At 37.0% G+C, this 25043-nt stretch overlaps 1 protein-coding gene across 1 annotated transcript in view; it reads right to left on the reverse strand.

Annotated features, from left to right (window-relative positions):
- STK3 (serine/threonine kinase 3) overlaps nt 1–25043 on the reverse strand; it is a 283379-nt gene that overhangs the window by 122663 nt on the left and 135673 nt on the right. Inside the window, 2 exon segments of the mRNA XM_019468023.2 lie at nt 3614–3739; nt 15664–15801. Of these exon segments, the coding sequence (XP_019323568.2) occupies nt 3614–3739; nt 15664–15801 (264 nt within the window).

Raw genomic sequence — 25043 nt, forward strand, 5'->3', positions numbered from 1 at the left:
TAAGGATCTGACTTTGGCTCAAATCATGATCTCGCAGTCTGTGAGTTCGAGCCCTACACTGGACTCTGTGCTGACAGCTCGGAGCCTGGAGCCTGCTTCAGATTCTGTCTCCCTCTCTTTCTGCCCCTCCCTCGCTCATGCTCTCTCTCTCTCTCTCTCTCTCAAAATAAACATTAAAATTTTTTTTTAATATATTCTCAAATATTTCATTCTTTTGGATACTATGGTAAATAGGACTGTTTATTTAATTTCCTTTTTCCGTCACTTATTGCTGGTACATAAAAACATAACTGATTTTTGTATGTTGATTTTATACCCTCCAACTGTGCTGAACTTGTTTATTAGCTCTACTAAATTTAGCTGTTTTTTACAGACACCATCCAGAAAGCTGCTCTAGTTCAACAGAGCCAAAACAAAGGCAAGTCTCTGTGCTGGTCCCTCAGGGAACCACCAGACAGGTCAAAATGCAAAGCCACAATTTTTTGAGCATAAGCTTCTTATTGCTCTCCCCTACCATCTCTCTCCACTGCTGTTCCCACGGCTGCTGCTGAGCTACATATGGGGGCTGTGGGGGGGGGGTGGTGGTGGTGGTGGTGGTGCTGGGTGGCTCCGTTGGTTAAGCGTCGGACTTCGGCTCAGGTCGTGATCTCGCGGTCTGCAAGTTCGAGCCCCGTGTCGGGCTCTGTGCTGACACCTCAGAGTCTGGAGCCTGCTTCAGATCTGTGTCTCCCTCTCTCTCTGCCCAGCCCCCACTCACACTCTGTCTCTCAACAAAACTTAACATTAAAAAGAAAATTTTTTTAAGAAAAAGAAATAGAAAATGGGGGATGGCAGGCATGTAGACCAAAATGCCACAACACTATCTTACCAAAATTTAGCAGCCTCCTTCTTCAGTAAGCACTGTCCTGGTTGCTGTAAGTTTTTTTATTCGATTTCAGTGTTTTGAAAAAGTTGATTTGTCAGTTATTTTTCCAACTTAATGGCTGTTTCTGCGGAGGCACAGATTCTTAGAGCTCCCTACTCCACCATTTCTACAACCAGTAACTTCTCTTAACAAACACAATGTGGCAGAAGTGCCAGTATGTAACTCCCAAGAGTAGGTCATAAAAAGCATTGAGATTTCCTCCCTGTTCTTTCTCTTGGATCACTTCCTCTGAGAGAAGCCAGTTTCCATGCTGTGAAGACTCTCAAGTAGCCCTAGAGAGAGTCCACACAGCGAGGGACTGAAGCAGCCCCAGGACAGCCACATGAGTGAGCTACCTTAGAACTCCAGTTCTTGTCAAGCCCTCAGTTGACTGCAGTTCTCACTAACACTTAGCCTGCAACCTCATGAGAAACCCTGAAAATCATCTAACTAAGCCACTTCTGAAATAACTGATCTACAGATACCATGAAATAATGAATGTGTATTGTGGTAGGCTGCTAAGTTTTGGGACACACGATATTTAAAGCTGAGCCTCAAAAGGTGAGAAGAACCAAGTGACTTGAGTTCTTGGGAAGAAGAATGTTTCAAGCAGAGGGAGGAAAGGTTTCTGGCACATTAAAAATAAAAAATTTGAAAGAAGATCAATGTGGCTGGAGCTCAGTGGAGAAGAAGAAAATGAAGAAAGAGATCACTCAAGTGGCAGAAAGTAACCTAAGTGACTAGCGTAAGGTCTTAAAACCAGTAAAAACTGGTAAGCCCTGGAGTAATCAATGTTTCCCTATCCATCAAAAGTGGAAACTGGTCTACAGTTAAGTACAGGAAGACAGAACAAAGCAAAACAATCACTTGTCCATTGACAGATAATTGGAGGCAGTCCACCAGCCCAGCACCCATAAGAAAACTGCACAAGGTGACAGAAAGGCAGATGGGTACCACCACAGAAGGGCAAAAAACAGACATTTTTGTGAATATAAACTTCTCAGAAATTTTACAACTTTGATAATCCAATGTTGCTTATTTTTGAAGTAATAAACATTTGATTAAAAAGTGAGCATAAAGTATTAGTGAATGAACATGGGAGCATACAAGTACAAGACCTAGTTTTATTCTTGGTTCCTCATTAGCTTTATGAACTTTGGTAAATCACTTCTCTCCTAACCCAATCTCCCTCATCTGCAAAATGGGATAATAACATATATAGTACATGACCAATCTTCCTTTTTTTAAAGATCAAATGAAATAATATATGACAAAAGTACTTTTAAAACTAAAAAAAAAAAATCTAGAAAAAAATTAACATTTACAAATGTTAACTGGAGAAAAATCAGTAACTATATCTATTATCACAGAGGAACCCAGGGTGGGAGCTATAAAGCCCTTTGAAAGCAAGAACCAAGGTCTTTACCTCATTCCATATTACTTAACTTTAATAGAGTGGATACACAATCCCAAAGGAACAAAACACAAAACAAAACAAAACAAACAAACAAAAACTTGGGGCACTGGGTAGCTAAATCAGTTAAGTGTCTGACTCTTGATTTTGGCTCAGGTCATGATCTCATGGTTCTTGAGTTCAAGCCCCGCCTTGGGTTCTGCACAGTGTGGAGCCTGCTTGAGATTGTCCCTCTTCCTCTCTCTCTGTCCTTCCCCTACTCATGCTCGCTCTCTCTCTCTCTCTCTCTCTCTCAAAGTAAATAAATAAAAAAAACAAAAACCTTTAAAGAGATGTTATTTACAATTCTGAATGGCAAATTGATTAGTAAAAATCTTACATCTGGAATATAAGCTCAAAACATCTGTCTCACAAGGCAGTCCACAGTCACTGCCAAATGAATAACCGATGTAGTTGCAAATCTAAAAAATATGATCGTAAATCAGCTCTGCAAAGATGCATATTTGTCCTTGTCCTCAGCTACCACATGATACAAGTTTTAATAACTGGTGAAACGGGTAAAAGAATTTCAAAAGAAATCCCAATTGGATAACCAGTCTCTGAAACTAAAACTAAATGTAATTAGCAAAATAATACTATTTGTAGACGATTAAAACTGTAAGATTAAAAAAGTCTATGGGAAAATACAGATATTATCAATGACATTTCAATCAGTAAAAAAATAAAATGATATTTGTGCTTTCAGATTTTACAATTATCTGAGTACCATGAGGTATTCATCTCTGGATCTTAAACCAGAAAAAAATTTATAATTTGAAATAAGAAAAACATCATTAGTGAAGAACATAAGCATTAAACATTATAAAATGTGAGACATAATTATTTTGGTATTAAGATGCACTGATGCATGAATATAAAGTAAATGGGATAAACGGGTAGGTTCTTATATGGCCTCCCGCTTTCTCTAGCAACCCATCTTCTACTGTGGTACCCTTTATTTACAGCATAATTGATAGCTAGTTGAAAGAAAGTTCTAGAAGATATGACACAAAATTGACCAAATATGACACTGAGTGTCATCTAGATACTAGATACTATACTCTAATTCTTAAGACATCAGGAAAGGATAGCAAACATTTGATGCAAACAAAATACATTTTGAAATTTAATAAACAAACACATCTCCTTGCATAATAAAATAAGTGCTATTGACATATTTAAAGAAAAAAAAACCCAAATTTATAGAAAAATGACTTGGAAGGAAAAAAATCAACTTTTTGAGGGTAATTACAAACCGAATTTTCTTCTTCCTCTTCCAGTTCTCGCTGTTGCTCTTCATGTCTTTTAGCTTTGATCTCCATAGCTTCTGTGATCAGGTCTCTTAAAATTGATACAGGTTTTGCATTCTTGATAAAAGGGTGCTGGAAAAGTAAAATTCAACGGTATAAATTCCAAACATTTCTCTGAATTATATCTAAAATATGTTAAAACAACACATAAATGCTAATCAGGATCACAGGCTTCAATTGTTCTTTCAACTAAAATTAAATGTATATATTAAGAAAAGAGAATATTCCAGCTGCTTTAGAAACAAAGATTTTGTTTTTGGGTTTACTTGCTTTTGGAAAACCATTAAGGCACACACAAAACATGCAATCCTGTTAATAAAACTACATTACATTACCCTTAAAAATATAATTGTCCAGGGGCTCCTGCGTGGCTCAGTTGGTTAAGCATCTGACTTTGGCTCGGGTCATGATCTCACGGTTCAGAAGTTTGAGTCGTGAGTGTGGCTCTGTGCTGACAGCTCAGAGCCTGCAGCCTGTTTCAGACTCCTCTCTCTCTGCCTCTCCCCACTCATGCTCTTTCTCTCTCTCTCTCTCTCAAAAATAAATAAACATTTAAAAAAATTTAAAAATATAACTGTCCAGGGGTGCCTGGGTGGCTCAGTCGGTTAAGCAACAGACTTCGGCTCAGGTCATGATCTCACAGTTCGTGGTTTCGAGCCCCGCGTCGGGCTCTGTGCTGACAGCTCAGAGCCTGGAGCCTGCTTCCGATTCTGTGTCTTCCTCTCTCTCTGCTCCTCCCCCTGCTTGCAGCCTGCCTCCCTCTCTCTCTCAAAAATAAACATTAAAAAAAAATTTTAAAAAATATGTATGTATAATTGTCCAAAGGAAGTGTAGATTAGATAGTGAAAAAGATAAAGAATTTTTTAACAGGTTGGTGATGATCAGTTACTAGAGGGGAAGTGGGTGGGGGGAAATGGCTTAACAGGTGATGGGGATTAAGGAGTGCACTTGTAATGAGCTCTGGGTGTTATACAAAAATGCTGAATCACTATATTTTACATCTGAAACGAATTATTACGCTGTATGTTAACTAACTGTAATTTAAACAAAAACTTAAAAATTTTTTTAATTAATTAAAAATTCTCATAAAAAATAAGAGATTGGTGATTATATTACATATGAAAATAAAATTATTTTGGTAATACATACAAATTTTAATTAATCTTCATAAACTGACAGCCACAATCAGTGGCCCAAAGGAGGCAACTATTCTGTTACTTCTTTTACATATTTTTTACTTTATTATGTTTTGAATAATATAATCATCTCCAATGGAGAAACAATAATAAAGGAAATATTTTTCAGAAAATAAATACTGTCTCACTTCTATGCTATGTATAAAACACCTTTTAACTTCTTTTTTTATAGCATCTTGATCTAGTGAAAATATCTGAGTTTGCTATATTTCTGGTAAATAGAAGGGAAACCACCAGGATAGACCTGGGTTTTCAATGACTTTTTTATTGGGGAAAGGGAGAAGGAGTGTGAGAGAAAGTAGGGGACAGGTTACAAATACAATTTGAGATAAATAACCTTATTTTGAGGCAGCAATACAGTTTCAAAATGTTAATTTTCATATTACATATCCATAGATAGTTATTTTAATAAAGATCAACAGAACATAAAAATATTCTTAAAGACAAAAAAATAGTGCTAAAGAAGAAATTATACACATTTAGAATAGAATTAAAAAAAATAAAATGGTGAACATATCATTTGGGAAAACTACATGGAAGAATTTTGCCAGATTACAGAAATACTAGAATTGATGGCAAAGAACCAATAAATTCTTCTATAACAGTTACAAACTAATCGCCAGATAAATTAAGAGCTAGTAACATAACTGCAGTGCAGATTCCCAGTCATCCACTAAAACAGAGTTGGGATTGGATGTATGGCAACCCAGCTAGATCCTACATTTCTCAGTCTCCCCCTTTCAGTTGGTTGTGACTGTGTGACTAAGCTCTCATGAATGGGTTGTGAGTACAAGTGGTGTGTTCCACTCTCAGATCTGATCCTTATGCACTCTTCCGTGAGTTCATCTCTTTCTACGAAGCTGGAAAACAGACAAATACAGTGTCTCAGAGGATGGTGGAGCTGTGAGCAGGAAGGAACCCCAGTTCGACTCTAAAAATTTTGAGAACACTTGTGGAAAGGTCTCAAAAAGTAATAATTGAAGATATGTTCTTTGCTCTTAAGCAACTTATCATCTAGAATAAGAAATAAAAGATACATATAGAAAATTACAATGTGACATACAAGTTACATTCATGATGGTTTGATGCAGACTATATGATTTATGATTAAGAAATGTAAGAGCAGAAGAAAAGGTAATGTGACAATCTCAGATACCTCACACAGAAGAAACAGACCATTTTAGGGAGGAGGACAAGTATGAACAATATGAACAAACACACAAAGATAAGAGATGTATGCCAGAACACAGTAGGAAGATCCACCTAGCCAAAACAGAAACACTATTTAGAGAAATGGGGTTCCGGGAATTTAGATCCAGAAAACAGTGGAACAAGAAGGATAAATGCTAAAAATGAGATGCCTGGATTCTGAGAGCCACTTCAATTACATAAGTAAGAAAATAATGTAAGGAAAAGAATGTCTTTGACAGCATAATCTTGCAGTAGAGTTTAGACATGAAATAAAGTGGGAAGAGACTATAATAACACAAGTGTAAATTATTAAGAACATGGGTGAAAAAAATAGCTCACACAAGTGAGGGGAAATAGTGACTCTCACAGAAGAACTCTTAAAAAGGATTTAGTGACCAATATTAACAGAAGTGGAAGAAGACCAACAGTACAAAAAACTGAGAACTAGTAGAATTATTTTTCTTTATTTTTTTTTTAATGTTTATTTAGAGACAGAGAGCACACAAGTGGGGAGGGGCAGAGAGAGAGGGAGACATGGAATTCGAAGCGGGTTCCAGGCTCTGAGCTGTCAGCACAGAGCCCAATGAACCCAGGAACCATGAGATCATGACCTGAGCCAAAGTCGGACACCCAACTGACTGAGCCACCCAGGCGCCCCAGAATTGTTCTTCTTTAAAAAGGCACAGATGGGACACCTAAGTGGCTCAGTCGGTTAAGCATTCGACTTCAGCCCAAGTCATGAACTCACAGTTTGTGAGTTCGAGCCCCGTGTCGGGCTCTGTGCTATAGCTCAGAGCCTGGAGCCTGCTTCAGATTCTGTGTCTCCCTCTCTCTACCCCTATGCCACTCAGGCTCTGTTTCTGTCTCTCAAAAGAAAAAATAAATAAATAAAAATAAATGTTAAAAAAATTTTTTTAAAGGCACAGAAATTTCAAATTGTATTATACTTTATCTTCTCAGGGAAAATTATTAGCCAATCCTGCAAGCCACAGTTTTATCTTTAAAAAATACCAAAGTACATATATGATTCATCCAATCTACTTCAATTTTATTTTCATGAAGTTTATTCAGTATTATGTTACTATTAGTCTATAGGGCTCAACATTCTTAATCTCAAAATCTCAGCATATCTGATTTCACTTGCACTCATGTCTTCTCTACATAACTGCTACAGGTATAATTTTGACCAACAAAGAGGAACTGGCTAAAAAAGTTAAAAGCGTACTTGAGGAACAAGGCCATATTATTTGAGGATTCTTGACAGTCAGAAGAGAAATTTTATCAAACACTGGCTGATTTAAATTTACTTATTTATTCTGAGAGACAGAACACAAGCAGGGAAGGGCAGAGAGGGAGGGAGGGAAGGAGAGAGAGAGAGAGAGAGAGAGAGAGAGAGAGAGAGAGAGAGAGAAAGAGAGAGAAAGAGAGAGGGAGAGAGAGGGAGAGAGACAGAATAGCAAGCAGACTCAACACTGTCAGTGCAGACCCCAATGTGGGGCTCGAACTCACAAACCATGAGATCATGACCTGAGCCAAAGTCAGACGCTCAGCCAACTAAGCCACATAGGTGCCCCTGGCTGATTTTTAAAGACTGTTTTTCAAGGCTTTTTTAAAGTAGCAGGTAGTGGGGTGCCTGGATGGCTCAGTCTGTTGAGCATCCAACTGTTGATTTTGGCTCAGGTCATGATCCTAGGGAAGTGGGTCAAGCTCCACATCAGGCTCCATGCTGAGTGTGGCCTGCTTAAGATTCTCTCTCTTTGTCCCACGGCCTCCTCCCCCTCTCTAAAAAATAAAATAAAAATAAAGTAGCAGATGGTAAAATTAAAAATGCAAAGCAACATAATAACTACAAATACCAGAGAAAACAAGTTGACAAAAGTAAAACATGACAACTGTGATTTAAATTTTATTAAGATACACCAATGTAAATAAATGGGTTGAATTTCCATTTATTAAATAGTATTGTAGTTAAGCACTAAAAGACACTTAGATTACAAGATAAATTCAACTACATACTTTCTAAATGAGATGTATTTATAATAAGTCTAACTCATGTTTCTATAAGAGGCATACTAAGAAAAACTTGGGTTAACAGTGAAGAAATGGGCAGAAAACATGAATAGACACTTCTCTAAGGAAGACATCCGGATGGCCAACAGGCACATGAAAAGATGTTCAACGTCGCTCCTTATCAGGGAAATACAAATCAAAACCACACTCAGATACCACCTCACGCCAGTCAGAGTGGCCAAAATGAAGAAATCAGGAGACTATAGATGCTGGAGAGGATGTGGAGAAACAGGAACCCTCTTGCACTGTTGGTGGGAATGCAAATTGGTGCAGCCGCTCTGGAAAGCAGTGTGGAGGTTCCTCAGAAAATTAAAAATAGACCTACCCTATGACCCAGCAATAGCACTGCTAGGAATTTATCCAAGGGATACAGGAGTACTGATGCATAGGGGCACCTGTACCCCAATGTTTATAGCGACACTCTCAACAATAGCCAAATTATGGAAAGAGCCTAAATGTCCATCAACTGATGAATGGATAAAGAAATTGTGGTTTATATACACAATGGAATACTACGTGGCAATGAGAAAAAATGAAATATGGCCTTTTGTAGCAACATGGATGGAACTGGAGAGTGTGATGCTAAGTGAAATAAGCCATACAGAGAAAGACAGATACCATATGGTTTCACTCTTATGTGGATCCTGAGAAACATAACAGAAACCCATGGGGGAGGGGAAGGAAAAAAAAAAAGAGGTTAGAGTGGGAGAGAGCCAAAGCATAAGAGACTGTTAAAAACTGAGAACAAACTGAGGGTTGATGGGGGGTGGGAGGGAGGGCAGGGTGGGTGATGGGTATTGAGGAGGGCACCTTTTGGGATGAGCACTGGGTGTTGTATGGAAACCAATTTGACAGTAAATTTCATATATTAAAAAATTTTAAAAAATAAAAAAAATTAAAAAAAAAAAAAGAGAAAAACTTGGGTTAAAAGTCAAAGATAGGCAATGAAATAGTAGTCAAACACAAAAATGTATCAAGAATAAAATGGTCCAAATAAAATAGAAGTGAAGGCTCAAACAGTACATGATGAAACAGTCATTTAATGTTTATAAGGGACGTAATATAAAGAAACATAGTTATAAACTTAATACAACATTATGATTCAAAACAATTTTAGAGAATTAAGTTCTAAATAAATAAGACATAGGAAATAGTGGGGCTTTTTTGGTCACTGAGAAAATAGGCAAAAAAAAATTTAAAAACTATCTGAATATTATAATCAGATTGAATCAACAGAAAAATTAGTAAAAAGAAGCTACATCTTTTTGTTAAATGCCTAGAGAAGCATGTGGTACTACTCTAAGAATAGGAAGAGCAATGAAACAAAATATAATGTCCCCAGAAATAGAATATAATACACAAAATAAACAGTCATACTATGAAGATAGCATTTTCAATCACTGAGGAAAAATAACTTTAAACTGGTGCTGAGATAATGCCTGTCTTTTGTGGGAAAATTTAAACTAGATCTTTATCACAGAAACACGAAAATAAATTCCAGATAGATCAAAGGAGGTGAAAGTTAAAAAAATAGAAACACAGAGAACAAGAGGGTAATATATGAGAATATTTATATGTTCAATCCAATGCTATAAAACAAAAGAAAAAGATGATTTGGATACATATAACTTAAAAATGCATAAATGACAAAAAATATGAATTAAAAAGTTTATTTGTAACATTTATATCAGACAAGAAGGTGATCACAAGAGTTTTTAAAAGAATCAGTAAGAAAAAGATAAGCACACCAAATTCTAAAAGGCTATTTCTAAATGCATCTAAAGGAAAATCAAAACTAAAAAAGGGTGAGGGGCACCCGGTTGGCTCATTTGGTTAAGCATCCGACTTTGGCTCAGGTCATGACTTCATGGCTCCTGAGTTCGAGTCCCACATCAGGCTCTGTGCTAATAGCTCAGAGCCTGGAGCTTGCTTTAGTTTTTGTGTCTCTGTCTCTCTGCCCCTCCCCTGCTCACACTCTGTCTGTCTCTCTCTCTCTCAAAAATAAATAAACATTAAAAAAATGTTTTTTAACTAAAAAAGGGTGAGAATTCATAAAACACCTGAACTAATGTTGTAGTGACAGGAAATACCCCAAATCAACCTACCACATTCTTGACCATGTATCTTTAAAATAAGGCTGCCTGAAAATTACCTCTTTTAAAATCTGAGATAGTGCCTCTTAAATTTTGTTCATGTTCTGAATTACCAATTTCTGAACTGACAGAATTCAAATTAGTGATTTATTCAAAAAAACTTCATAGCAAACAAGAATTTAAAGTGAATTGAAGAAGAGACTTCTGCTTCTGGACAAAATGAATAGACATACTTTTCCCTGTAACTCTCCATTAAAGCACAATTAAAACCCTGGACAAAACATAGGAAGATTCTGAAAGATGGAGAGAAGGTGGCAAAATGGGTAGGGACTCTGGAATTTGGGGTAGAACACAGCTTTGAGTTCCATGGTTTTCTGTTTTACCTCACTTATCCCAGATCAGGTACTAGAGAAGCCAGCACAACTAAGAAATACCAATGGTCACAAGTGAAAAAAACAAAAACAAAAACCCTACAAAAGCCTACTCTCTCAAGCCAAGAGATCAGGAAAGGACAGCTAATAAGACAAAAGTTTTAGGTAACAACCAATCTAGTCCAGCCAAACACTACACAGAAAACACTGACCCCTCCCCCACCAGCAAAGGCTGAATGAGGAACCTAGACTTCCAACCTCTGGAGGCTGTCCAATCCTTCTACTGAGGTGGTATCAGAGAAGACCAAGTATCAGGCTAGGGCTTTCACTTCTATCAGGGTGTATAACAAATTGTCAGCCACCCTGCCGGTGTGAAGCGTCTGCGGAGACTGTGTTGCAGGCTGGACTTATACCCCGACCAGGCAATAATGAAACAAACAAACAAACAAAACCACCCCCTCCTTGCTGGGGTGGAATCAGACAGAGGCCCACTGGAGAGTCAGAACTTGCATCACCAGCAAGCTATAATGAGGCCCTGCAGTTCTAGGAGAGGCCACTAGATGCGCCCCAGCCCTCACCCCTGTTCAGTAAGTAATAAGGGACCCCAGCACACACATGTCAAAGAAGACCAAGTGGGGGTATCAGACTTCTACTGCTACCTGGCAGAAATGAGATGGGGCCCCTTTCCCTCACTGAAGCAGCATCAGAGGACACCTGTTAGAAAATTTAAATAAGATCTACACTCTCACCATAATACCCAAAATGTCCCAGTTCCAAATGAAAAACACTCACCATACCAACAAGCAGGAAAATCTCAACTAAAATGGGAAAAGACAGTCAACAGACAGCAACATCAAGATGACATGGCTGTTAGAATTACGTAACAAGGGGGCGCCTGGGTGGCTCAGTCAGTTAAGCGGCCGACTTCGGCTCAGGTCATGATCTCGCGGTCCGTGAGTTTGAGCCCCGCGTCGGGCTCTGTGCTGACAGCTCAGAGCCTGGAGCCTGTTTCAGATTCTGTGTCTCCCTCTCTCTGACCCTCCCCCGTTCATGCTCTGTCTCTCTCTGTCTCAAAAATAAAAAAATAAACGTTAAAAAAAAATTAAAAAAAAAAAAAAGAATTACGTAACAAGGATTTTAAGGCAGTCATCACAAAAATGCTTCAACAAGTAATTACAAACATGCTTGTAAACAAATGAAAAATTGGAAAGTCTCCAGAAAGAAATAGAAGATATAAAAGAGAAACAAATGAAAAAGTTAGAATTGAAAAATACAGCAATGACAATAAACTCAATGATTGGGCTCATCAGCAGATGAGGACAGAGGGATGAATCAGTGAACTGTAATATAAAACAGTAGAAAGTACACAATGTGAACAACAGAAAGAAAATAGACTAGCATAAAAATGAACAGAATCTCAGGGATTTGTAAGACTAAAACCAAATGTCTAACATTTGTATCAATGGAGTCATAATAAAGAGAAGAGAAAGAGGGTAGGACTGAAAAAACATTAGAAAAAATAATGACCAAAAACTTTCCTAAACTAGTAAGAGATAAAAACCTACAGATTTAAGAAGGTAAACAAACTCCCAACAGGATAAACCAAAAGAAATTCATACCCAGACACATAATTAGACCTGTGAAAATTAGGACAAAGAAAAAAAATCTTGAAAACAGCAAGGGGTAAAACAATCCAACAAAGAGACAGTAGAGTGCTCATAAGAAACTGTGATATCAGAGGAAGTGGCACAATATTTTTCAAGTGCTGAAAGGGGAAAAAAAAAACCTGTCAACCAAGAATTCTATAGCTAGTGAAAATATCCTGCAGGAAAGAAAAGGAAATCCATATATTCTCATATGAAGGAAAACTAAGAGAATTTCTTACTGCAGACCTACCTTAAAAGAATGGCTTACAGGAAGTCCTCTAGACACAAAGGAAGTAATAAAAGAAGGGACTGTGAAACATTAGGAGAAAGAACAATGGAAAGAGCAAAAATAGGGTAAATACAACAGATTATCCTTATTGAGTTTTCTCAATTGTTTAAAGGTTAAAGCAAATATTTTACCACTGTTTGACACAGATCTCTATGTATGAATAGAAAATATTTTGACTATTATAAATGGGAGGGACAGCAAGGTAGATAAAGTTCTACTCCTCAGTTGAACTGGTGAAATGGAAGAATAAGTCACGTTCCATGGGAGTTCACAGAGTAACCCATGACATCATCTGTTCTAGTCAAGCTCAGGGGTCAATTCAAATAATGGCAGATCTCAGTCAACCTCACAGTCTCACAGAAATACATCCTGGGGCAGGAGCTGACTTCAGGTTCTAGGCTGCCCACCAGCAGATACAAGGACCATCTTGAGATCTGGAACTTTAGCGCCACTAGGCTGAACTTGAACCCTGTCCTTTAATATCTTTGGGGTTTCAATCTCCTCATCTTTTAAAAACTACTAGGAGTTCACTAATAATTTCAAAGGATCCTTTCAGTCTATGATTCTTTTAAGCTTACACAATTATTTATATTGTGCCCTGGAGAAAAAAACACTATAAAAAATTCAGCATGAATTTCTTAAAAACTGTTTATCAGGGTCTAGAAATCAACATGGTATAACCTGTACATGTAGGCTATAGATGTGTCCACTAAAACTTGGTAATAAGACTGTCCTCTGAGAGTTATAATTCAACTCATAATATGTAAGACATATGCAAAACTCCTTTAAGAGACAGAATGGATTCCAGGCATCTAGCAAATAAGACTCAAATGAGACTAATGAGACTCACGATAATTATTCTGATATACATGTATTAAGTACTGGATACCAGTAAATGATATGCACTTTTGGGAACACTGAGGAATGACAACTAGCCTTAACAAGGATGAGAGAGGAAGGCTTCCTGGAGGAGTACCTAATTTGAATTAGAAATAATTAGAGAAGAGTAAGAAGGAAACTGTTGGTGAAGGGGGTTTTTAACTAGGAGGGTTGGGGAAAACAGTGTGAAAAAAGGTACAGAGGATTGAAAGAGCATGGTCTGTATAATAAACTACAAGTCCATTATTTCAAAATTTATAGAGAAGAAAAAGAGAAGTAGCAAAGGGCAGTTACGAGGCTAGACAAGCAAGGGCACATTATAACAAAGGGCCTTGAATGGTTAACAATAGCACAATAGGAAAAAAAAAAATCAAGAAAGCAAATACTGGCTCATATGCACTATACAGTTCTTGTTATAAAGAAGGATGGTTAAGCCAAACCCAACTAGAGGCTAAAGGGTAACAGAGCTTGTTAATGTAGCCCATCTAGGCCAACTTTTTGGGCAGAAAAGAGTGGAAAAAGAGTGGAGCTGGGGGACAAATGGAATAAACCCACAAGAGTCACTTTTACTGTGTGATCTTCAGTGAGTCGTTTAACCTTTTGGGGCTTCAAGACCTTCATCCACAAAATAAGGGAATTATACTAGAGTATTTCTCAACTGCTTTTCTATCCTAAATACTCAAAGTGGGAAAAAACAAAACAAAAACCAGAGTATCTTTTCTTAAGATTAGAAAAGATTATGGAAGAAAGACTACAAAGAAATACTGGTTACATTATCCAAAATATCAGTTACCAGATATATTTGGATTTATTTTAACCATCATTTTTTGTGCTATCTGTCCCACTTTTTGTTTTGCTTCCCCCCTCCTTCTTCCTGGTCTTCCTTGGGGATGAATAATTTGGATACTCAACATGATAACAATACGAACTGGCCCTTGATTTATGTGCTCAAAATTCCTCTGTAATGCTGACAATATCTCAAAATAAAAGTTTTAATTAATTAATTCTTGAAAGGCAATATTTGCATATAACATAGAACTCAAAAGGCTCAAAAAGAGCATTCAGCAAAATGTATGTCTCTATCCCACTCCTGCTTCTTAGCCATACTGTTATCTACTCTGGAGGTCAGTTTCTTGATTATTTTTCCAGATCTACTCCACTGCAAGCATTGGTGCATGCACACACACACACACACACACACACACACACACGATTTATAAATGAAAGACATTATAATTAAACATATGATTATTATATGATATTACTGATTATATATTAATAGGACATATCAGTGGGTATATAGGATTGAATATTATAATGAATATAATAATATAATAAATTATGATGATATATACATATATGTATGTGTAGGTGTGTATACTCTGCCAATTACTCCTCTCAGTGGACCTTAGATTGCTTCCAACTGTTGGCAGATATTTATGCTGTTTCTGATCTTCTGTCATTACAATGTACTATGAATACTTCGACACATAAGTTATGTCAGCAATGGTTAACATTTTCTGTAGAACAAATTTCTAGAAGTGTAACTGCTGGGTCAAAAAAGAATTCCTTTCCAAATATCAAGAATTATTTTCCAAATATCAATTGATTATTAGCTTAGAGGTCTAAGCCAATTCTGTTGGGAAAATAAAGACACAGATGTTTATCAAAAGTATTAAATTATTTCTAATCACAATAAATGCCAACGTAGATAAAAAATAAAACCTCCTGACACTCTGGATAAAGAGTCTGCTTGTAGTTGGGGGTGGGTACTGAAAGTATTTAGGTAATCATGTAATCAATATATATACACAACATAAGGTCTTTTCAAGGAGCTCAGGGATCTTGTATTTATATACCTTATGGTATATCAAAAAGTGAAGAAAGAAATGCTGGGCCAAGGACTAATACAGCAGGGGAAAAAAGCACAAAAAATACGAACAGTGGAGAAAATAACTCATTTCTGCACTGAGAACCTTTTAGAAGTTTTGTTTTAAACAACTTTGGAGGGAAGAATTGACAACAACAAAGATAGAAAAAAGGGAAAAGACAGAAGACTGAATTTGGAAAACAGAAAAGGAAAATCGAGACACAGAGAACAGGTAGGTGAAGAATGGTGTGTGTGTCTTTGTCAATCCATATTTCCTCAGAGGTTTACATCTTGAGAAATCGGTTAATAAAAGCCACAGCAATTCTGGTCAATGTGAGAAAGCTACAAGGTATGAAGAAAATATCTTTCCCTTTCAGGCATAAGCACTGACCTGTAACAGTTGTGTGGCAGTAGCTCTCTGCTCAGGATTCTTCACGAGGCACTTTTTAACAAAATCGGTGAAATCATCAGACCAAAGTTCTGGCTTCCTGAATGTTGGTGGTGGATTTGTGGGAATCATAAAAATAGCCTAGCAAAAATGAAATAGCCAAAAGAAATTAAGTAAGAATCACAACAGCACACCAAAAAAACAAATCTCTCTATCTTTCTATCAGACCCTAAATCTGAAAAACAAATTTAAGCTGTTCTAGGATTTCCAGTAAGATTGCAATTCAGGAAGCAAGTCCATCTGCTACTAATGTAATCATTTCCCATTAAATTTCCTCTATTTGAATTGCAGCTCATTGAGCACATCATTCTTTATTTTATCTATTATTTTTAATCAGTCTCCAAAAAAGACTGCAATTCTAACCCTTTTACCAAATTAGGAACATTCTCTAATTAAACAGATATATTCCCTAATTTTGCTATTGCATGCCAGATTTACTTCCCATTTCAGTTTCATATAAGTATTCCTGCTCAAAATGGATAGCAGCAGTCCAATTTGTTTCTGCAATCCAGAATATATAAGTATAAATAAAATTACTACCGTGATTAGAAATAATACTAATAGAGCCAAGGAAACTTTTGTTTCCTTTTCTAACTACATGAATCAGGATTCCAAATGAAAAGTATTAAAGGTAATATACCACTTAAATTTGTTATTAATGATATAATTTAGTATTTATAACTTAGAACTAATTAAATACATTCAGAAAGTTCAAAATTCAAAAGTTTTAAAAAGCCTTCCTGCCATCCTTGTCCTCCTAGCTGTCCACTCATCCTTTCTCAACCAAGAGAATTAATTCTTAATGTTCTTAGGAAATCACTGTATGTAATGAAATTACTTCTCTCTTGGGGCATCTATAATAGTTCCTGATAAAATACTATCACTAAAACATCATTTTATTTGAAAAGATATAAAAATGAAAATACAATAAAGTTAAAACAAATGTATCGAGCACTCAATAAACACTATTACCATTTTCTTTTAATTTTTTTTTACATTATTTATTTTTGAGAGACAGAGAGAGACGGAGCACAAGTTGGAGAGAGGCAGAGAGAGAATGAGACACAAAATCCAAAGCAGGATTCAGGCTCTGAGCTGTCAGCATAGAGTCCAATGCGGGGCTCAAACCCACAAACCATGGGATCATGACCTGAGCCGAAGTTGGACATTTAACTGACTGAGCCACCTAAGAGCCCCTGCTATTACCATTTTCATTTTCCATAATGTTATTAATAAACAAGAGGTAAACACAGCCAGGACAAAAATTTTACAAAGTAAAATGAATTCAACCATAACTAACTGTAGTTTAACAAGTAAATTTATATAATTATACAGTCAACACAACAGGTGAGATGAGGAAAAAATGGCTTTTGGCAATCTTAATATATGCATATGCAACATACAAACATGTGCCCCTCAAAGATGTAGTTAGGGTGAAACATCCAAAAAACTCCCTTCTGGGCTGCAGAATTCTTGGACTTTCTAGAAGGGAGGTGTTTGTCTCTGTTCTATTCTCAGTTTTTTGCCTGGCTTTGGTGGTCTTCTCTCTTCATGTATAAACAAATTTCCTTACTGCATAAAGAAAATAAAAATGGCAATACTACAAACCACAGCAATACTCAGAAACCAGTTTTTTTTTTTTACCACTGAAAGTAATCATAATTATGTTTAAAACTTCTGTTCATATATGGATAAAACACCACAGCTGTAGAAAAAGTAACAAAGATAATACATTCTTGGGGATACCAGTTTTAATGTATTTTGTTGCTATAATAAAACTGTTCCACTCTCCACTGGAGTTTATGAACTGTTCAAAGTCATTCACAAGTATCTTAAAATCATAGAATTTCCATAATAAAAGATATATGACACATCATTTAGCTTAACCATTTAACAGAAAAGGAATCAAAAGGCCAGAGAGGCTAAGTGACTTAAAACCAAAATTTTAGACCCACAAAAGGCCTTTATTTAAAAGATTAGCAAAGTATTCTAATGCTTCTACTATATTTCAAGAAGCAGAAGGTGAAGTACAAAGCAAAGAGGGTTACTGAATCTAAACAAGCAGCTAGTAAGAGAACAGAGAAATGACAATTGATGATGTTTTCAACGTATTTGTCTTCATAGGCCCTCCTCTTCCAAGCGGAGAAGAAAGCATAAGCAAGTTTTAAGCCTTTATGATAAGGCAGTGACAGAAATGACCTTAAAACTTACTACAATCACAAATGTGACCATCGATAAAGGTGAAGGTCATTCAATGAAAAATGAATGAGGGAAAGACCATTAAGTGGAGAAAATACAGTCTTTTCAACAAATGGTGCAACTAAAATGAATTTGGATTCTTATGTTGTACCATATACAAAAATTAACTGAAAATGGACCAGTGACCATAACAATAAGAGTTAAAACTATAAAACTTAGAGGAAAACGTTGGGGGAAAGCTTCAAAATATTGGATTTGGCAATAATGTCTTGGGTGTGACCCCCAAAATCTAGGCAACAAAAGAAAAAAAATAGGTAATTGGACTTCATCAAAATTTAAAATTTGTGCATCAAAGGACACTATCAATAAGATGAAAAGGCAACCGAAATGGGAGAAAATATTTGCAAATCCTATGTGTGGTAGAGGTTTAATATCTAGGATGTATAAAGAACTCCTACAACTCAACAACCAACAACCCAACTCAAAAGACGGAGAAAGAACTCGAATAGGTATTTCTTCAAAGAACATACAAATGGCCAATAAGTACATGAAAAGGTACTCAACATAACTAATCATTACAGAAATGTAAATCAAAACCACAATGAGATATGTCTCACATTCATTAGCATGGCTTTTATTAAAGAAAAAAAATCAGAAAATAACAAGTGGTGGCAAGGATGTGGAGCAGTTGGAATCCTCATGCACTGCTGGTAGAGATGTAAAATGGTGCAGCTGCTTGAAAAACAGTATGGCGATTCCTTGAAAAATCGAACACAAAATTACCATATGATGCCCTAATTCTACTTCTGGGTATGTACCCAAAAGAAGTAAAGGCATGGAAGATATATTTGTATACCCATATTCATAGACTCATTATTCACTGTGGCCAAAAGATGGAAGTGACCCAAGTGTGCACTGACAGATGAACGGATAAAGAAAACATAGTGTTTACACTGTATACACACATACAATGGAATATTATTTAACCTTGAAAAGAAAATTTTGGGGGTGCCTGAGTGGCTCAGTTGGCTGAGGATCTGACTTTGGCTTAGGTCATGATCTCACGACTCATGGTTTCGAGCCCCATGTCAGGCTCTGCGCTGACAGCTCCGAGCCTGGAGCCTGCTTCGGATTCTGTGTTTCCCTCACTCTTTCTGCCCCTCCCCTGCTTGTACTCACTCTCTCTCTCTCTCTCTCTCTCAAAAATAAATAAACATTAAAAAAATTTTTTTCTAAATGGTTAATTTTATGCTGTGTATATTTTACCACAAAGAAAAAATATGCATGAAGGAAAACATTAAGTAATAATCAAGTTCAGAAATATTTAAGTGCCTACTGCAGATGAAGCACGGTGTTAAGCATTAAATGGAGCTCAAAGAAGCAGCAGGAAATACCCTACCCTTAAGTCACTACCCTTAAGAAGCTTCTAACCTAGTCTGTCAATGAAAGCACAAACAATAAAAGAATTAAATAACAGTATAATCATAAAATAAATGATAACAAGGCATTTGGAACAGAGGTCATTCCCCTTAGTAGAAACAGTGTAAGGATAAGCAGGAGAGTAGAAACAGGCCATCGGGAGGAGCAGAGAACAACTGACTGCTTGGTAAGGTATAGGAAATAAGATTAGAAGGGAAATGGAGAATATGGAGTTTGGTCAGCAAGAAAGTACACAACTGAAAAGAAATGTGTGTGTGTGTGTGTGTGTGTGTGTGTGTGTGTGTGTGTGTGTGTGTATTTGTTCTTGATTAGGTTGTTTATGACCCAAGAAGTAGATTAAACAAGAACAAAACCCCTGGAGACACTCTAAATATGGAATAGAAAAGGCAGTTAGGGGCTAGTACAGATAGCCCAACACGAGTAATAAAGAGTTCAAACGAGGGTGGTTTCTACGGAAATGAAATGGAAGAAATGAGGTAGAGGAGATACTACAAAAGAGGAACCAAGAATATATCTTGCCAACATTGTGTGGGAGGGGTGGAAAAAAAGGAAGAATGAAAGATTACTCTAGAATTCAAGAAATTTTAAAAAACAATACCTTAATTGCAAGGCACTCAGGTATTCTAACAATTCACTACATCATTTTTTTGAAAGCCCTTAGAATATGCAGCAAGTTGCTACAGTGTGTTATCACTGGTTTCTAACTCGGAAAGTGATCCAAAGGACTTTCCATGGACAAAGCAGTGAAGATTCAATATCCAAGTCTGTTGATTCTAGGGTAAGAGTTAATCTCTTTTATTAGTCTATTCATCTTCTTTCAAAAGGGGAAAATCCTTTCATAGAAGAGAACATTCTTACACATCTTACATCATATCACACGTATTTACATCTAACATGGTCCTTTCAAAAGCAGTACAGCCAGTTTTATGACACAATAAGCACGTCAAATGACATTTATCAAGTACTTTCTGTGTGTTCAAAACTCCGTTCTAAATGAAGTTGCAGACTGATAGGCCAAAGGCCAAATAACATTAGTGGGCATATTTTGTTCAGTCACTATCAAGTTCACACTCCCAAAAGGTAAGAATCTGCTGGAATTAGGCTGATTTCACCCAGGATGTACGTTCTCCCTTGTACATGGGCCCCATTTAGTCTGGCTCGATTATCTACTTTACCTGATGGTTCTTTCAAGTATTCAACTTTGTGAGCCCTGCTATTAACAGATTTTAAAATAAAACATATATCTCAAAGCCACAGAGCTCACAGTCAGCTTGTAAGGGGGGGGGGGGGAAATTAACACGTCAAACAAACAGCAAACAATGAAATGCTGGAAAATAAAGTTCTTCTGTAAATAACCTAATTCATCCCAGCTCCATAGCTGAAACAGAACCTAATCTGGCTTCAAGGATGGGCAAGATGGGGTTAATATCAGCTGCTGGAAAGGGTACACAAAACCACCTGCTACTTCAATTAAAGAATAAAAATAAATTTGAACTCTCATCTCTGCAAAACAGTTCAAAGCACCCACATAAGCCCTTATATACTGACCTCAAACTGCAGGTAAATGATACTAGATTGTCTAGATAAATGTTGTTCATCTGCACTTGTTAAAACTGATGGATAACAACTCAGTGATTTATGTTCTTGTAGCTAATGCTCTCCTTTGAACTTTGAGTCAATAAGTTGCAGTCTTATCTTCTGATAATCTTAACATATAAGGCTCACCTCAGCAGTAGCTATTAGAAACTCAAGGATAAAAAAACTGAACCCTAACTCTTATTTACCCAGTACTATCATAAAGCAATCCTAAAAGGTTCACATTCTAGTCTCAAACAAGCACTGAACTGCATATAGTTCAAACAAGTAAGTCTCATTATATGGTCTACCAAAAGCAGAGACTCCGAAAGGCTCCAGGAAAACCACTATACCTTTTATTTCTATTTTTTTAGGTTAGATAATCAATAACAAATGGGCAGATTTTCTCACAGGCTTAACTTTGTTCAACTAATTTAACCTAATCATGAATCATAAAGGATCTTCTTAAGAATCCCTAGGTTTTGTATGAGCTAATTAGGTAATAGGCCCCTGCTGTAGAAAGTTTTAGCAATCAGTGGCTAGCCTTAGACTAACAATTCACTCCCTCCCTTGCCACCAACCAAATCGCATGGACACACTTTACAGCCATATAATTTATCTTATCTCTAACACCATTTTGATTGAAGAATGTTAGTACAATAAACAGTATGATTTTCCTTGTATTTGTTGCTACACAGTGTGTTGCTTAACTATATATTGAACCTCTGGTTGAGTTTTTTTTTAATTTATTTTTAACGTTTATTCATTTTTGAGACAGCCAGAAGGCACGAGCATGGGAGGGGCAGACAGAGAGGGAGATACAGAATCCTCAGCAGGCTCCAAGCTCTGAGTTCTCAGCGCAGAGCCTGATACGGGGCTAGAACCTACGAACTGTGAGATCATGACCTGAGCCAAACTCGGACGCTCAACCAACTGAGCCACCCAGGTGCCCCTGAACCTCTGATTACGTTTTCAAAAGAACTTCCCTGATCACAAATAGTCTAAAGAAGCCAAAAAATGTAAGTGCCTCAAAACAAATAATTCACTCCATGCTTGGAATTTCATGCCTTAGACTCCAGGAGCACCCACATGTGGAAAGAGCTGGAGCTGAGCAAGCACAATGCCTGCACTCTGCAATCTCAGTGGAGTGAGTCAACACATATGCCTGAAGCTAAGGTAGCTGGGTTTGTGAATATACAGAAGCAAGGAAATGTCGGAATAACAAAGGAATCTGTGCCACTATTCAAGAACCTCAGGTATATGAGCAAAAGGTTATCTTCATAACAAATAAATGAGATAAGGAATGAGAAAGCATTTTATAAAACTTCAAAGAACTAAATAAACACAGCTGTTTATTTTTCTTGCTGGCAAACATAATCCATAGGCAGGAAGCTACTAAGTCAAATAAAAATATATAGCTTCTAAAAATGATACATAGGAATAATAATTTTTAAAAGACTACACAAATAAGATGGCAAACAACACAACAAAATGAAGCCAACACTGGATCTGGGTCAGAAAAACAGGCTTGAGCTCTCAGTCGTCCTCTGGCTGATCGTGCAGCTTCAGTTTTTTCATTTAAGTGATGACATTGGACTACATGTTTTTCAGGGTCCTTTTTGGGTCTAAAAGACTCTAGCACTCTAACTGCCTAGCAGTCAAGGAGTTAAATCCTCACTAGCCAAGTAGTATTAAGAAAGGAGATGCAAGGGGGGGGGGGGGGGGAAGGAGAAGGATAACAAAATGGTTATTAGATGTGAACACAAAAGTACAAATCTACATTTTTATTACCACTCCCTCAAATGCAGTTTTGAAGCAGACAGAGAATACTAAAACCCAGAGTGAACCTTGCTATCAGGGTGCAGTTTCTACAGTAAGCACAGGGTTAAAGTATTGTGAGCCTGACCTCACAATTCACTCCAACTCCAACTGCAGGAACTTCAATACTCATTAATCTGTCCAATAAGGGCCATTTTGCCTGCCGAGGTACCAGATTAAGGGAAGGGATGCAGTTGATGTCCTGGCGGTACAGAGTGAATAAGAGAACTGGCTCTAGAAGTCTGAGTCAGCCCTAGATAGCACTGGGTCCAACAGCACTGCCACCATAAGCAGCTACATGACCTATTTTACTTCTCTATGCCTATTTTCACATATTAAAAATGGGAATAATCATACCCACCTTACAGAGCCAGTCTGAAGCTTGCATGGGTTAATACACGTAAAATACATGCAGCAGCACCGACCACATTGCAAATGCACAAAAATTAACCCCACTTTACCAAGGGGACCCGCAAGAGTAAACTACCTTATTCAAGGTCACACAGCTAGTCAACACTGGAACTCAGGTGTACCAGGCTCCTTGGCTACTTCACACCACCTCTAGATTTCTATTAAATTTCTGCCACAGATAATTCTATCATAAGATACGAGCCCCCTAATGTATATTCAGTCTCCAAAAAAGAAGATGGAAAGCTATTTGTATAAAGATGGTTAGAATTCACTTTCTGTAACAGTGGAAAACTGCAAACAAAAAATACCAAACAATTAAGAAATGGATAAGTAAACTGCTATGTATCAATAAAATGGAGAAACTTATTGCTATAAAGATAACAAATGGTGAATCACAAAATCACAACAAAATATTTTGTTTTGTTTTTTAAGTGAAAATGAGAAAATAAAGCAACAGTCTGTTGTTCTGAATGATTACCTTCAGTAATGACATGTGGCAATGTCACTAAAATGTAGCAATAAAGACTGAAAGATGGTACAGAATCTCAAAAATTCAAAATATCAATTCACAATAGCAACTGTCTACAAGATTGCAAAAGACTCTTTTTACATTTTTTATTCTCAAGGCTACTCACTGTATATATTAAACTTTTAAAAACTGTATTTGAGGGGCACCTGGGTGCTCACTCGGTTAAGCGTACAACTTAGGGTCAGGTCATGATCTTATGGTCTGTGAGTTCCAGCTCCGTGTTGGGCTCTGTGCTGACAGCACGGAGCCTGCGGCCTGCTTCAGATTCTGTGTCTCCCTCTCTCTGTCCCTCCCCAACTCATGCTCTGTCTTTCTCCCTCTCAAAAAAGGAATAAACATGAAAAAAAATAATTAAAAAAAAACCCACTTGTACTTGCAATTGATCCAAGGCTTCATTTAGAACCACTGCTGAATTTATAGCCAACTGCAATCCGCTTCTATAACCACCTCACACAAACATAATTTAAATTCCAACACCTTTCACGGCTTCCATCTCTTCAGGTTGAAATATCATGTCCCTTTAATACAATGCAAAAGTATTCATAAAATATGGCTAAAGAAGAAATCAGAAGTGAATAAGAGCCAAAGTTAAGCAACTTTCTCAGCCTACTCTCTTTCCAATCTCCCAAATTAGAATTCCTATGTGTGACCAGTTCAACCAACTGCTTTGAGCACATAAAATGTATCCATACCTGCAATATAAGAATTTCTTAAAAAAAAAAAAAAAAAGGAATTTCTTCAAGAAGCTTAGAATTTAATGGGATAGAGAATGCACACCAGATCATTTCAATAAAATAGTGTAAGTACAAATATATATGTGAACACTGGGCATTATGACTTGGTCCAAACTGAGGTTTAAAAAAAAAAAAATGAGACTTAACCTGAATGCTAAAGAATGAGTTAATGAGTCATAGAAAAGAGAACAGTATGTTCAGGATGTGGGGTCTGAAGTGTCACCATGGGGTCTGTGAGGGAAAGTAACCTGTTTTGTGCATGGGGCAGGGAAATTACAAGGTGAGCCTGAAACATCTTACTGGCCCTTAGAGAAAGGAACCAACGACCAACTGAGTCATGTCAAAAGAAGTTCAGAACATTGAGAGCTTAGCTCCACCCATAAAAGATTCAAATTTACTTGACCTGAAGTCAGTCGATTCAAATCTACTTGACCTGAAGATTGCTTGGTCTCCCAAGCAATTCTAACGTGTAGTCAACACTGAGAACACCGTTCTAGGACATATAATATAAGGCAAGTATTATCACTGTATGTGCCTCCATTTCAGTACCTCCCATATTTTAACCAGTACTCTAGTTAGTTATAAACTCATTCTAAATGCCCTGGACAACATGGAAA

This window comes from Panthera pardus, unplaced genomic scaffold (assembly GCF_024362965.1).
Source record: "Panthera pardus isolate Hobbes unplaced genomic scaffold, ASM2436296v1 HiC_scaffold_7, whole genome shotgun sequence".
Taxonomy (NCBI): domain Eukaryota; kingdom Metazoa; phylum Chordata; class Mammalia; order Carnivora; family Felidae; genus Panthera; species Panthera pardus.